Source organism: Gallinula chloropus, assembly GCF_964237585.1.
Source record: "Gallinula chloropus genome assembly, chromosome: 14".
Classification (NCBI taxonomy): Eukaryota; Metazoa; Chordata; class Aves; order Gruiformes; family Rallidae; genus Gallinula; species Gallinula chloropus.
In genome coordinates this window covers 12,948,225-12,964,153 of record NC_140099.1, presented here as the reverse complement: position 1 = coordinate 12,964,153, position 15,929 = coordinate 12,948,225, and the positions used below count along the sequence as shown (strand labels likewise).

The following is a 15,929-nucleotide window of genomic DNA, read 5'->3' as shown; positions in this document are numbered from 1 at the left end:
CAGGTCGTTAGTTTTAAGTTTATAGAGAGTCACAGACAAGGAGAGGGGGAAGGTCTTTCTAACCAAGATGACACGGGGGAATCGCGGTGGCTCTGCCCTGAAGGGACAAGAACCAAGAGCTGGGGAGTCACAGGGGAAAAAAAGAAAAAGTGTAAGGAAATTGAATGTGAATTTTACTGGGAGAAGACAGGTCTCTTTTACAAGGCCCTCACAGGGGGAAGCGTAAAATGAGACCAGGCTATCAAAGCTTTCCTGATTGCAAAGGTGCTGCCTCAAAGGAGAGAAAGCATCCACTAGCAACTTCCTCTGCAACATCCCCAGGAGCAGCATACGTACCTCCTGTTACTCGTAATTCACCTGATAATAGCTGAAATTTATGAATAGAAATGTTAAATACCCACGTAGCACGTTAGCTTTACTGAACGGGGATCAAACACAAACTCTTTGGAAACTCAGCGAGGCGAAACTGCAGAGAGAGGGAGAGAAAAGCGCAGGGAAGCAAGGCAGACTGACAAGTGTGCGGCCGGGTTTGCCCTCCCTGCAAAATACGTCTTTAGGGCACCGCTTCCAGCCCGACCGGGCCGGCGGGACGCGAGAAGCAGCGGGGCGGGGGCTGCCCGCCGGCGCTCCCCGAGGGGAGAAGCCTTTGGACGTGGGGCCTGATAGTCGGACAGATCGGTATCGCCGCGGGCGGCCCAGCGAGAAGCTCCGGGAGGAGGAGCGAGGTCTGCTCTCGGCCGCGGCCCCCCCCACCCCTTCCCCGCTGAGCCTCTGCGGGACTGCCCCGGGCGCTGCCGTGAGGGACGGGACCGCCCTGGCCGGGCGTCCGCCGCTCTCCTCCGGTCTGAAAGATCTACCGTGGCTTCTCGGCCCGCAGCGAGCGGGTGACCGGCGGGCCCGGCAGGCAGAACGCTGCCCTACGGCTGCTCTCAAGCGATGCGACACCTCGTTAAAGAAGTACCCGGGCCCGGCAAGGCCGCCCGCGTCCCCGGGGAGCGGGGCACCGCCGCTCTCCTCTCCCCTCGCCCCGCAGCGCCACGGCGCAAGGGTGAACAAACGCGCCTCCGTCTACCTGTGCAACACCTCCGCAACACATTTTATTTACACGAAATCAACTCGGGGCATTGTACATTATATACAGATATTTTCCCCCTCCAACAAGGCAGAGCTTGTGCAAGATTAGTAGCATCCTCTGGAGCATATCCGACTGTCCACGAGAAATGTCCCCCCTGCGAGGTATCAGCTGTCGGAGTCCAAGTCACTTTTCCCTTCCTCTTGTCTCTTCTCCGGAGACGTTTTAGAGGCTTTATTCCATTTTTGTGCGTTTTCTGACTCCTCCGAAGACGATCGCTTTTGCCTCCTCCACTTTGCCCGGCGGTTTTTGAACCAGACCTGTTACGTTAAGAAATTAAATTATTAGAGGGGAAGAAAAAAAAAATAATAGAAAATGCAGCAAAGCCAAAAAACGACCTTTGTGCTTGCCCGAGCCCTCGCCTCGCCCGGAGCCGCTCGCAGCTGCGGCGGGGCTGATGCGCGGCGGCGCTCGGCCGGAGGGAGGAAAAGCTGCCGCTCGGCTAGGAAAGGCATGATCGCCTCTCCGCATTCGCTCGCAGCCGTGGGATCGGCTCGGCCAGCAGCCCCCAGGAAGGGCGCTTGGGAATAATGATACGAGTAGTAATTTTAAAAACCTTTTCCCTCTCCCCCCGCCGCTAACCTGTTGCTCTTCCCACCGACAGCCCACCGCGGCCGGCCGAGCCGGGCTGGGGCCGCACCGAGGGAACTCCCGTGCGAGCGCGTTTAAATGCGAAAGGGAAAGGATGGAAGGGGGAAAAGGGAAGCCAAATACCTCCACTTTTTCTTCTCTTAAGTGCACCCTTCTGGCCAGCTGTTCCCTGGTGCCCACGTCTGGGTATTTCGTTTCCTGGAAGAGGTTTTCCAGCGCTTCTAGCTGCTCGTCAGTGAAGATAGTCCGATGCCGTCTTTTTCGCCTGCAGTGCAGCTGGTTCAGTAACTGCAGCTCCGTCCGGGACAAAGTGCCCACGTTCATGTAGGGCAACATCTGATGGGGAACAGGGGACATCAGGACTGACCCAGTGCCCTCGTAACCTACGGACAGATAGACGAGAAGACGACAGGCTTTGCATGAGATCGCTGCTGACCTACCCCCCCCCCCCGGCAATAACAGAAAGGCCCCCTCCCGCCGCTCACTCCTGCGGGCCGCCAGATCCCCGCCACCCCCTCCTGCCCCGCGGCTGCGGGAACAAAGAAAGCCCGTCTGCCCCGTTCCCGGCGGGGACTCCTTACCTGCCGGGGGCACGCAGGAGCACTGCTGGGCGCCCAGGGGCGGCACGGCGCCGCAGCACGAAGGACCCACGGGGGACGCCGGCACATGCAGCTGCCCGTAGTAGTAGTTGTTGTAGCCGAGCCGAGATCCGGTGACCGCCGGCGGCAGCGCGGAGGCGGGTGCTACCGCCCGGGAGTAAAATCCGCCGTAGTCGGAGGCGCTGCCGTAGAGCGAGTCCCCGTGGAGGCTGGGGAAGACGACGGGCGCGGCGCTCGGGGGCAGCAGCACCGAGTCCTTGCAGCGAGGTCTGGCCGCCAGGATATTGTCGATGCTGAACATGCTCACAGGCATGCCCCAAACCGTGCCGGGGCAGGGCAGCGGGGACCGGCCGGGGGGAGGGAGGGAAGGAGGGAGGGAGGGTAGGTGGTGGTGGTTGTGGTGGAAGGGGGGGCGAGGGGGGTGGGGGAGGCTGGAGAGGCACGAAATCGAAACTTTTTCGGAGAAATTTTAAAAAGGGACCGGAGCGAGAAGAGCGGAGCTTTTTCCGAGGGCAGCTTGCGGGCAGAGTGTGCGTGTGTGCCTGTGCGCGCGTGTGTGCGTGTGCATGTGTGGATGTGTGTGCGTGTGTGCGCAGGATCCACCCCTGGAACTTTCCCCCCTCAACTCTCGCCTGTTTACTGATCTCAACCCAGAGGGCTGCTCGGAGTATAATCCATCTGAACCTCTTCCCTTTTTTATACCCAGGCGACGTCATCCTGGATTTAGTTCCTGGTAATATGCAGATGACAAACAAAACCAGATTTGATTTTTTTTTTCTGCCCCTTTTTGGTGGGGAAGAGGTGGGGGTTACACAAAGGAGTGAAAGGAGCCCGAGCCTGTGTATTGAGAATTAATGAAATTAACGTAATCCTTTCCATTAGTGGGTTTTTTTGAAAGGCCCCAGATTTACGCTTGATCTCTGCTGCACCGGCTAATTGCCCAGGTTAATCTTATTAATGCCATTGTGCAGAAGTGGTTAGCAGCTCCTAGCCTTGTCTATTATGCACCTACTTTGCTCATGTTAGTTCACATTAGCGGGTGCTATTTCCTCTGTCTGAAGCTCGGATTCATTATTTATGCTTCGAGTTGGTTGAGAAGCACTTAAAAAAAAAAAATCCCAACCAACCCCCCCACTCCCCCACCCAAAAAAAAAAAGCCCTGCTATACAACCAAGTAACTCCAAGTATTACTGTAACGGTTTGAATCTTGCGTGCCCCGTCTCGGAGAACTGAGGGAGCATTGAGGAGTATGCGTTCCTCTGACACAAGCTTTATCCAGTGAAGCAACAGCGTTTTCACCGAGTAAATGAAGTTTTATTTGGTTTGGGTTGGTGGGGTTTTTTTTAAATTTTCCTTTCTTTTCCAGGACCACCTGGCGGAACTAGGGCGCGTGAATGTCGTAAACTTTTTTTTTTTTAAAAAAAAAAACCCAAACAGTTTCAAGTTCAGACAGGTATCACTTCTTATTTTTGAACAAGCCAGGAGATGGAAATGTTAAAGACCACTGCCATCTCAAATCCCCGCGGCTGGTAGGTGTTCCGATTTGTTTCCGAACCACGCTGTTGCTTTTTTCTTTTCCTGTGAAGGAAGAATTTTTCCTTTTCTAGCTTAGAAAGTAAAGCCTATTAGAGTTGCAATGATACGGAGAACTTCGTGGTTTGCATGTTCCCTGAATTTAAAATGGAACAGTTTTAAGTCCCTAAAATTCTTCCTATTAAGACGGTTGGCTCTCTTGGTAGCTGGCTCTTGTGATTTGCAGAATACTTCGTCTGTCACGACTGTCACTGGGAATCCACAGGAGGTGAACTGAATAAGATTAGACTATTTACCCCATCAACCCTCCATCAAAGAAGGTAGGAAATTGTAGGCATGAAATGAAAACAAGCCATTAGGGTCCGTTTACGAGGAACACATTATTTTTCCTCAACAAAGACTATCCTCGTTAGCGCTTACTCGCACTTTATCTGTATCACTCCTTTCCTCGATATTCCAGGATTTAAAACAGCAGAGAATGATGTAAACCAAAACCCTATTTCTAGCAAATGACTCGTATGAACGTTAAAGAAAATGAACGCCAGGACTTAATTCTTAGTTTATTGATGTGACTAATCACTAGCATCGTTTCCTTCGCTTCAGTTTATTTGCCGATCAATTTCATTCCGCCTTCGGCATTTAGACCTGAGCTTCGTGCAGATTTTGCAAAATTAGTGTAAAGTGAAACTATTTGACAGAGGGGCTGGGTTTGGTTTGTGTTTGTGTTTGGTGGTTTGTTTGGGGTTATTTTTGTTAGATTTGGGATTTTTGTTGTTGTTTTGGGAGCGTTCTTTATTTTTAATTGCTTATTTGTTTTTTTGGGGTTGGGAAGGCAGATTTGGGCAGGATTGTTGGGGCTTTTTTGGTAAGTAATTCCCTGGGTGCAGCCCGGTCACGCCGCACGCAAAGCAGAGCGCTGCTTAATTCCGCCATCGGGATGCTCGTTCACGTCCTCAGCGGCTCTGCTGCAATGTGCGGTAGCATCTCTCCGGTGGCCTCTGCAGCTCCCGGCCATGAGCGGGGCTGCGGGAGAGCCGGGCTCGGAGCCCCGTGAGAGCCAGGCCCGAGGGGATGCCGAGAGCCGGGGACACGGCCAGCTCGCCCACCGGCGAGGAGAGGAATACTTCCTCTGCGGGTGCCCTGGGGAGGGGGGGCTCCACGGGGAGCGCCCCGCCTGTCCGGCCCTGGCCGCGGCTCTGCGGGGCAGGGCTCCCGGGCGCTCCGCGTAGCCCGGGCCGCGGGAGGAACGCGGGCGGTGGGGACGTCAGTCTGCTCCCACATTGCCGCCCCTCGGGGAACCGAGTGACCCCTCTGAAGCCCCGCTCATGCGGAGGCCCGCGGCGAGGACACCCGCAGGCGGGGCCGGTTTCTTGGGTGCTTAGCATCACTCGCAGCTGGATCTCATCTCCGCGCCTGTCCGACTTCTCCCAGGTGAAAGCAGCGCCGCGGGGCGAAGGTGGGCATCAGGGGGGCTGCGGAAGCCCCGGGGGGCAGCCGCGGCACCGTCAGGGCACACGCTGCCTGGGCTGTGCGAGCGATCGGCTTCCCGACGAGATTTTCGATCGGGAAGGCTCTGCTGAAGGATGATCCTCTACACTGCAACGCTTACCTTTATTCCTAATTTAGAGGGTTGTGTTTTTTTTTTCCCTCTGAATAACTTGTCACCCCCCTGGGGAAGTTCTCTTTTGTTTTGTTTTAATCTTAGAAGTCTTGCCGTGAACCCCTCCGTTTTGATACCCGCTTCGCGAAACCTGCTCTCGGAGTTTCTCATTTCCCATCCGCCCTTCGCTAACTTTGCAAACGTAAAATTGCGTTAAACAAACAATCAGTTGTCACACGATGTCGGGATGAAATTGTAATAACAAATGAAACGCAAGCAAATTGTGCTGCATAGTGTTGCTAAGCAATTGTTTGTTACCGGAGGGTAGTCACAGCATGGGTTGGAAGAGAGATCTAAAGAGGAGTATAGCACCGGGCAGAACAAGCTGTTAGGTACGAAATAAAGTAAACACTGCACTGATTTTCAATATTATTACCCAAACACGATTTCATACAAAGCAATCACCATACACAAGTCTATGAAAATGCGCTTGTTGAGAATTCGGCCGGTTTTCTTTATTTTAAAGTATTAAGGAATAATTCCGGGGATGCAAAATGCGCCGCCTTCCCGGCGCTGGCTCTGCCCGGCCTGACGGCGGGAGCGGCACCCGGGGCTGCAGCGGGGTGCGGGGGTCCACCGGCCGGGGCCACCCGCTCCAGGCACCCGAGGGGCTTCACCCCGCTGTCTCCCCCCGGACGGGACTCGTCTTGGGCGGCAGGTTCCCGGCCGAGGCTCCCGCCCGACGGGAAGAGAGGGGGGGGGGGAAGATGAGATGAGTCCAAGTTTTTGGTAGATCGCCGGCTGCGAAACCCTCTCGGAAACCGCGCTTCGCAGCACATCCCTCACGTACAGATGCCATCACACTTCGGCGTTCCCCACGTTAGTCTCAGATTGATTGCATCATTACTTAAAAAAAAATTAATACAATGCGAAATTACGGTAATTTGTTCCCAGAATAAACCTATCTTGAACTGATTAGGAAAGTCAGTCATTTGAAAGCAAGGCAGAAACGCGGTTGGTTTTTTGGTGTTTTTTTTTTTTTCCCTTCTCCTAAGGCTTCCCACTAACAATATCAGCTTCTAAAGTTTTCATTCATATAAACTTTATTAATGAAGATCTTTTATTTAAATGTCAAGGGGATTTGAAATTTAGAGTAAATTATGAAGCACGCATGTCTTGCCAAGTCATGGGTCAAATGCATTTGTGAAAAACTGCTAAAAGAGCATATGGTTTTGAATTTTTCTACAATGACTAGTGTTTAAATAAATTGCTTGTACTGCTTAACTTCATGTATAATTTTGACAGAAATTGGCCTATAGCCTTTTGATATGTAAACATTTCAGGCTTTTATGCGGTATAAAAAGACACTTGCTTTTTGGTATCAGCTAAAGCAGTCACCCTGTAGTTCAGAAAACTGGCACCTAACATCACATTCTTGCTACGTTTCAACTTTCAAGTGGCAGCATAAGGAAAAAAAGGGGGGGGGGGGGTGGAAGAGAAGGGACATTTCAAAAGCAATGTTCAATTGGAATTAAAAACTGCAAATGAGGTGAGAATGTACGGCTCGCTATCTGATTGAAATGGGTAATTCATAGCACCAACGCGAATCCTTTGCCTTGTTTTTCTGAAAACCGAGCCGGTGCAAACAGACTCCGGCGCAGCACAGACCTGGCTTGCACGTCAAATTAGCGCCTGGAGTACAAATAGGTGTGGCGAAGAAAACCCAGATATCCCTTTGGAATTCTATCTGTTGTTCCTCTTTTACAGACTATCTCGCTCTGTAAAAATGAAACCGGGTTTTTAGATATGGAATATCCTATAAAATGGGTACAAATACACCGTAACCCTTTGACTTGCCACTTAGCTAGCTGCATGTTCACTTGCCCTGTCCCAGTTCCTAAGTCCTGCGCAGGTTTTGCTCCAGCACACTTCCCACTGACTTCAATTAATGATTGCTTGGGGTTTGCTTTTTTTTTTCCTTGTGAAGAGGAGAATATCAGTCGCTAAGGGCTTCAGGATACAGTCCATAAAAGTAGTGGAGTCACTCACTTTTAAGTCTCCCTAAACTAAAATGATTTTGTACGTGTATAAATCCACCAAGCTACTGAATAAATCCATTTATTACTAATATATCTGTCTCACATAAATAAACCTCCTAATGTTGATTGGATGGATAAGCCTAGACCAGTGCTAGACAGAACAGGACCTGGATAGTTGCCTGGTGCCAGACAGCTCAGTATGTTTATTTCCTGTGTGCTTTAGCTGGGACTAAGCTGAAGTTGGAAAAAAGGTTTAAATGAACTATATAATTTCAATCTGTTACTGTAGTAACATTCATATTTATTGTATATGTCAGTTTGTCATACACAGAGTTCTCAAGATACACTACCCCTTTTGTTAGTGGTCGGAGGTGATTTTTTTCAGAATTGTAACGAGTCAACATAGACACATTCTGTTGTAGACAGTTCAGATGATGTAGCAATTTAAAGGCTGATATGGGTTCGGTCTGATGTGATGTAATCTAATCAGGGAAGTCGAATCTCTTAAAGCTTTCCATGAATGTGAACAAAGGCAAAAGAGAGGGTTTTTTGCAGTTTTCATATGTATTCCAATAAACAGCACACTTGGCAAACAAGGAGGTATAACAGTGATGCAGCAGGGAAAAGATTTTTCTTCTAAACTGAAGAATCTACACCAAAACTGTACAGATCGTTTGAAAGAAGACCCTTTTAAAAAAACGCGTCCTTTCAAGAGGACCATGCAGAAACTTTTTGGGTCCTTGACTGCAGTTAAGGAGTCAACAGGAGGATGCCCTGACTGCTACTTGGTAATTTTGCCTTCCATCAAGTGCAGATTGAGATACTTAATTATATTTGGATCATATCTGTTTGAGCCCATTTAAGTGGGATTATCTGGACATCTACATTATGAAAACTTTAATGCCAAGGGGTGTGCTGTAGAGGCTGACAGGGCAGAAGTCTGCGGTACACACAGGACCAACCCACTTTTTAGAAGTGGGTCTCTTTTGCAGTTCAGCCAACAGCTGAAAGTTCTCCTGCAAATTGAACCACGCTGTTAACTGTGTGCTACAGGCTTTCAAGACAAGGTGGCTTCACTCAAATCTTAGAGTACTTACATTTTTCTCAGTAAAGGTTCTAGTTCCTCATGCTATAGATACATCCACGTATAGCAGTGCATAGGTAGATATTTATGTGTATTTAATCCCTACATATAATGTGCATAAACTGTGCTCATTTTAAACATCATTATGTTATCAGATCTCTTCCTATACCAGGGTTTATACTAGTATAAGTGCAGCAATTAAAAAGAAAAAAAAAAAAAAGAAAAAGCCAGAAGACTGCTTTCCTGATTGACAAACATAAAGCAAATATAAGACCTCTGTTGTTGATTTTCTTTTTTCCATGATCGAACTAAGTTTTTGGATCACCATGTAGCTCATTGGATTTTAAACCACAAGAGATCCTGAGCACACACAGCTACAAATCAAGTCAACAAAATTTGTGTGTGGTCACCACTTACCATTCTACACAAGCATTATTACATTGGCTAAAGCTCTTCTTTGTAGTATAAACTGTACCTACTTAATGCCACCAGAACCTCTCCTCTTCCTGAAAAGTCCCTGGGAGATTACACGTAAAATAGCCCTCTATTTGTAATGCAAAGAGCCTCAAAAGGCTTTTCTAGGGAGTTAAGAGTAACAAAGTTAGCTTTAAAAAATAAATAAACAGACTGTACAAAAGAGAATTGCATTGTTTTCTGCAACGTGGGCATGATGTATTTTTGAAACTCCTGATTTTTTTAGGCGACTTTGAGTTTTTGAATGTCATCCTAGGATAACCTATCAGTTTTCACTCCAGTGGAACTAGAGCTGGGGGCCAGCCCCACACCTATGGACACTTCTTGATAATTGCCAGTGATTTTGCATTGGAACTGAAAGAGAAAACATGGATCTTCCAGCTAAAAGTCACGTTATCATTCCCAAACATGATATGACTGAAATTTAGCAGACTTTTTCTGAGAGTGGTGTGCCTGATACAGATCATGAAGATTTACATAGCTTTTTTAAAAATACAGGAAACTATATTAAAAATGAAGGTCAAAAGTAAAAAAAACCCACACAACAGATAATTATAGTAGAGAAATACATAACAAAAGGTAATAGATTTAAAGAAAGCAAGGAAAATATGCCAGAAGAAATTACAAAATTAATACCTTGGTTAGATGGCATTTTGAAGTAATGAAATACATAATATCACTGTAATCAGTTACAATGACCAGTGGCTACATTGGCTACATTAGACAGATAGAACAGGATCATCCAGGGAAGCAACTGAGGTGGAGGAATTATCGTACCTACCTACTATTGTTCTCAACCTTAATCTAGATCTCTAGGTGAAACCACAGCACTGTCAGTCAACTATATCCTCATTTGAGTTCTAATTTATGCATTATGGGGAAAAAGCCAACAGCCTATTTACAGCAAAGGTCATTTGTGGAATTGGATGCAAGATCCAAACCGCTAGAGGACAGAAGTAGAAAGTTATGTTTATATGATATTATAAATCTTGTTTGGTTGGGGTTTTTTTTTACTACTTCTAAAGCCATTTTAATTTGTATTGTTCTACATGTAAGAGTTTAGATACCATTCTGAAAGTCATTAAAAAACTTGAAGTCTAGATTAATTCATGGCTATTCCCTTCCTAACTAACCTAACCAATCCAAAACAGGACTAGATTTTTCAAGTCCTGCAATATACATTCACCTATAGTTGACAGTTTGCATTTTATATTTTTTATACGTTGAATTTTATCTAATGAGAAAAGGAATTTTTATAATTTGGAATTTTATAATGTAATGGAGCCACAAGCATGTCATCTGCTCCCATTAATCAGGAATATTGCACCAATGTTTATCCATACGCAGATGTCTTCAAGGTAAGACACTTTGCCCTTTGACTTCATCTTTCTTTCTAATTCTTATGCTCTGCTTCCATGCAGCCCAGTCTTTTGCTTTGGAAGGAAACTCTGTTCTTTTCTGATAATGCAAGTTCTGAGTTTTCTTGATGGATTTGTTCCAAGGTTTTAGTAAGATATGCAAGATCATGGTCTGGGCCTGATGCCTGTTTCAGGAGGTCAGTGTAGTGTGCAGTTAGATATAATTCTGGAGCAGGAACTGAGCTGAGAATGTGATATGGCAGCCAAAACTCAGGGATAGTTCCTTTTTTCAGAAGTTTTATCAATGACATCTTCTTTGTTTATGTGCTGACATGGCATAACACACTTGTCAGAATAAGGATGAATTGCTACATGGCTTTTGTTGTTGGCAAAGGTATTCTCAGAGAGGGGGAATCAACATACATCAGCAACTGATCTGAGGATTAAATATGATCAAAACTTGAACAGATGGCTATCTGCATTTCTTGGGACAGCTCTTCACTGTGTTTTAACATCAGGGTAGTTAATATGCATTAGCTACCACATTGAGAAAAAGCCAATGGGCACAAGGCATTCTGGGACAGATCTAACCAATAAAGTTACAAACCAAAAAATATTAATTTATAGAGCACTCTTGGTCTACACAAAGTCTGCTTGTGGAAAAGCTTTTTATATCAAGAATACTTTGAGCCTGTCAGCCATCACAGCATGTGTGCCATGACCATCTGCCCAGATAACTTAAAGAAGCCAGTGAGCTGCAGACCTATATCCTACCTTACTGCACGCTCCTAAAAAAGCCTAGAGTTTCACCAAGCAGGCTTACCTTCAACTGTGTGTTTTTAATACTTCATGTTCAGAAGTGACCTAAAGATAAGGAAAGGCATGCAATTTCACAGTAGAGGTCTTACTGAGACTCCAGGTCTTTCTAGAACTCCAGCTTTTAGCCCAGTAACAGCTCTCACAGTAACTTTACTCAGTTTTGCTACTCCACACCTTTGAACTTCATGTTGGTTACATGTCACTTTGAACAGGGCATGAAGAAGGATTTGAAACAGCAGTTGGTGGCAGCAATGTCTGCCTGTTTCATTGCTGAGTAGTGCACCTATCTGAAAGGTTTTCTGCTTACATACCTTAAGGAATTGTCCATGATGGGTGTCATGTGAAGTTTCAGTGTATATATATTTTGTGATATATATTAGACAGAAGTTAAAAAAGTTCAAGGGACTTTCTGAACCTTTGCAACCCAAAACATTTTCCAATATAGATAGTCTCAATTTGCCCAAAGTTTGTAGTGTGCTGTTTTGGTTTCCTTTGATTGTAAAATAGTTTCTTTACAAAGACCTCTTAGGGCATCAGTCACCAGATGACTAATGCTTTAGTCTAGCAATTAGAGTTTAAATCCCACTAATTTTAGGTTTTCCTAACCTCAGCCTGCCCTAATTCAGCAAAAGGAGACTGGCCCATGTTGAAACATTAGCAGGATCTAGGGAAACCAGAGAATAACTTCAAATATTTTGTACAAATAGTCCCTAGCCTATACTTTGGCCTCAACAACTGGATTCTTAATTCTAAGATGATTTAAACAGGAACATCGGGGTCTCAAAAAAAGCTATGTTGAAAGAAATCTGACTTTCTTGAGCACAGAAAGACTTGACTTCAGAATTGGCTGTGGTTAACACAAATGTTAGCTTAGCATGTCATTTGCTTGCTCTGTTCTCAAAGAGAGAGATATGCAGTCAGTCTTCAGATTGTGTCCGAAACTTTCTGGACTGTGTACCACACTTGGTCGTGTTGTATGTTGTGAAGTCTCAAAGAGCAAGTCTCAAGGAGGAAAACCGGAGCATTCAGTCTTCTCAGGCAATCCAGGAGTTAGACTACTCGCAGTGATTCCACCAATACATTTATTCTGCAATCTTTCTTGATTGAATTGGTGTAATTTCCCTGTGAAAATTCATGAGAGAAAACCTAGACATTAAGAATTTAATATCAATAATTCTGAACCTGCAGTTTAATTTTCTGCCTGCCTACTAAATATGGAACAATTCTGTGCTGAGGGTGACTGCAGCAATAAAGATGCTATTCATAAACAGAAAGAACCATAGGACATGAAGTTGTGTAATTTTTCATATTTCCTTATCCTGTGGATTGTTCAACTGCTCCAGCCTATACAACTCCCCTCTCCCTCTCCCTCTTCTCTACCACCCTGGCCTCTGTCTACCTATCACTTGAAAATGAAGGCTGATTTCAAACACTCTCAAGCCTGACTGGTAAAACACGTGCTTTTCTCTAATGTCATTTACAATGTTCGTTTAGTGGGCTTGAAGTGGAGCCTTGCTCTTACAGCTTGAAGGAAAAGAAAAGTACAGGAAGAGCCCATTGTTTGGCACTCGGCTCTGTGTTGCATAGTGATGCATACATTGATAAGGAAAAAATATCTACTACTAGAAACAAATCTGAGGTTTCTCTATTAAAAACACTCACTGCTATGTGGCACTATATAAACAGGCGAGAGTAAGGGGCAGTGAAAGCTGTTCAGGTCAGGGAAGAAAAACACACTTAGCATTCACGCCATCCAACACAGAGCTTTAATATATAAACACGTATAAACATACATACCGAAGCCATCATTACATTTCAGGCAAGAAGCAAGTGTCAGCGCATTCAAATCGGTATCACTAGCAATCAGCTCAGACAGCAGCCACCACAGCGTTCTTCCTCAGAGCATTCTGACTTCACATAATCACGCCGTGCTTGTAACACACCCCGTGAGTTAAGCGATGGAGAATGCCAACCACAGAACCTGTCAGATGCCGGCAGCAATCCCTAACGGCTACGGCAGGCGACATGACTTCAGCTAAGATCACTTCCATACCGTTGGTGTATAAACCCTGCACACTGTGTGGATTAAAATGTGACTGCAAGATTAAAATGCGATTCAGTGCTGCCAGAGCCAAGCAGGGAAGGTTGTGCCACTGCCTACCAAAGGTGAGAACTGAGCTCACCTCCTTTCCCTCTGTTGTCACTTCATTTTCTAGGACTGCCCTGAATCAGGATAGAAGAGCCCTGCGTGATAGGTAAACTGCAGGGGGGAGAAGCTCAAACTGCTGAACAAGCTACACTGGCACTAAATTGACAGTGAGAGAATTTCATCAAGTCTTCAGCACCTCTGGTTTTAACAGGAGTAGGATTAGGTTTTAATTCAGATTACATTGCAAATACCTTTCCGGAGGATAACTAGCTGATTTCAGGATACATGAAAACCACAGGACCTCTGTAGTAATTAAAACTCTTGAGGAGGCAATACTTAGTCTTATGGAAATTACCTTCTTGTTGACACTGGGTGTAAATCACAGATTCTCCTATTCCCCCTTCAACAGGGCAGTAAATAGGCTGGCAGACATGAAAAGAGCCAAACACTTTAATACCATTACAGAAAGCTCTGCGAGGCATCCTGCCGTTCAGGGTCCAAAGTGTCACTTTTGTTACTGAATTCTTATTCTGTACTGACCCTTTAGACTGCAGCTACAGTTGTGGTGGTACAACACGTTTCCCAGTAATTTGTTCTACCTTAAGCAAGCTGCAAATTATTGATAAAAAGTCAGTGTGATGTAGTTCAAAACATTTGAAGATAGCCTATGCACTAGCATTATGAACCACTGATCACTCTTTTAGCTACATTCAACTGAATTAAGAAAGGTTTAAATTATGTCAGAACAAGCCAACCTAAAACTGAGAGAAGGAACACTGGGCCCATGAAAGGATTTGCATCAATTATTCCAAATTATAAAAAAAGCTAAGAATATTTTAGTTGTCAAACGGATTCTAGAGAAAAGATTCTGGGGATTGCTTTCTGCTAATGTATCAGTGGATTATTTCTAAATGCTGAAAGTATCAGAGCTACCTTTTATGAGAAGTGGGCCAAAATTGAAAGAACAGATTTGAACTCTTGAATTTGTGGGTTGGAATGTAATTCTCACACCTATTTATCCAGCCTTGCCAGACTTATTACCATTACTTGAGCCCTAGGAGTGAACCTACTTTTACAGCTTTGTTTCCTGATCAGATGCAAAATTGCAATACGTGTATTTTATGGTTTGGGACTCGGGAGAGCCAAAACCTTGAAGAGTACCATTCTGCTCAAGAACAAGTATTCTCATCAAGATCACCTAATATCCCAGGTCTCCATTTGGAAGTTCATTTTATTGAAGGCGCTTGTGGGATTTTAACATGATGTAAGTGAAGCACAGCTTAACGCAGAGCCAACACTAGAATCTTCAAACTCTGTCTCTGCCTGTTCCTTCCAGTAGCTGCAACTAGCTTGGAAAACTAGTTGATCTAGTGCCAATTGCTCAGGCAAACCAGTGGTGTTAGCAGTATTTGGTTTCTGAACGTTTTTTTAAAGCAAGCCATTCATCCCACACACCTTCTAGAAGGTCATTTTTAAACCCACCAAATATATTTTTTCCTAACTATATGCATGAAAACAAAACTAATCCTTACAGTCCTAAAACCATGGAAATTACAGACTGAAGGACTTTAAATGGAGCCTGCTTGAAAGACATTTACTGTGAACAAAAGCCAGTTGTTAACCAATACAAACACATGTAACCCAATCTATTTTTCTTCTCAAGAACACCGGTATCCTATCAAACACTTTTGCTTCCTATTATACAATTCTGCCCTAGCAATAAAATCAACTGTCTGCAACAGTTTTAGTTTGTTGTATGGTTAATACCAATAATGTACTCAAAATTGATGTTTAACAGAGTGGACTGATTTGTTGGAGTGTTAACAGCCACAGACTTTAACTAATAAACAGATCATTAACTGCTGGTAATAAACAACTTGCCAGGATCATTTATTATTTAAGAACATACTTGTCTTAAGAAAAGATGGTCCTGCTTAGGTCTGTATATGACACCTCTCTGGCTGTCATTCAAAGCTGGAGGCACAGATGAAGATACAGAGAGACTATTCTGCACACACTAGATAAAAATTCATTAAAAATACTGGGTTTCATCAGAAAGTAATCACAAGAAAAATATGAACTCCTGCTACTGTTTAATAGTACAGCCAGCATTTTTACATAGCTCTTGTTTTTAATACAGCCTCTAGTTGTAATGTGAGGAATCTAGTTTCCAGTTCTGATTAAATGTTGTAAATTCTTCATCCTTTGGTAAATGGGATGCCACTGCAGCAAACATTTCCTTCTGGAAATAGTTCTGTATGGGAGATTCTATTTGCATATAAAGAGATTTCATAATGGAGGAGAAAGGAAAATGAAAATAAAAGCTTGAAATAATTCCTTTTAAACCCAACCCAAACCACCCCAAAGCCAGAAAGAGAGGTTTCCTCTTTGAGAAACTACGGTGCAGGAAGACATTAAAAATTTGCAAATACTTTATCTAATTATTCTAGATGATGAGTGGAGATTTGGAAGGAACAGAAGAGAACTCTTGTTTCCCAAAGGTCCCTAAGCCATTTCCTTAAAAAAAGAAACAAACCCAAAACCAACTTCC

General features: G+C 44.9%; 1 protein-coding gene across 1 annotated transcript; it reads right to left on the bottom strand.

Moving 5' to 3' along the window:
* Positions 1 to 1,141: 1,141 nt before the first annotated feature.
* Positions 1,142 to 2,635, bottom strand: GSC (goosecoid homeobox; the record flags this gene model as incomplete). Its single annotated transcript, XM_084270570.1, has 3 exons — positions 1,142 to 1,392; positions 1,847 to 2,106; positions 2,305 to 2,635. 3 exons carry the CDS (start codon positions 2,633 to 2,635, stop codon positions 1,240 to 1,242), a joined length of 744 nt encoding a protein of 247 aa, XP_084126696.1. The 3' UTR covers positions 1,142 to 1,239.
* Between the last annotated feature and the right edge of the window lie 13,294 nt (positions 2,636 to 15,929).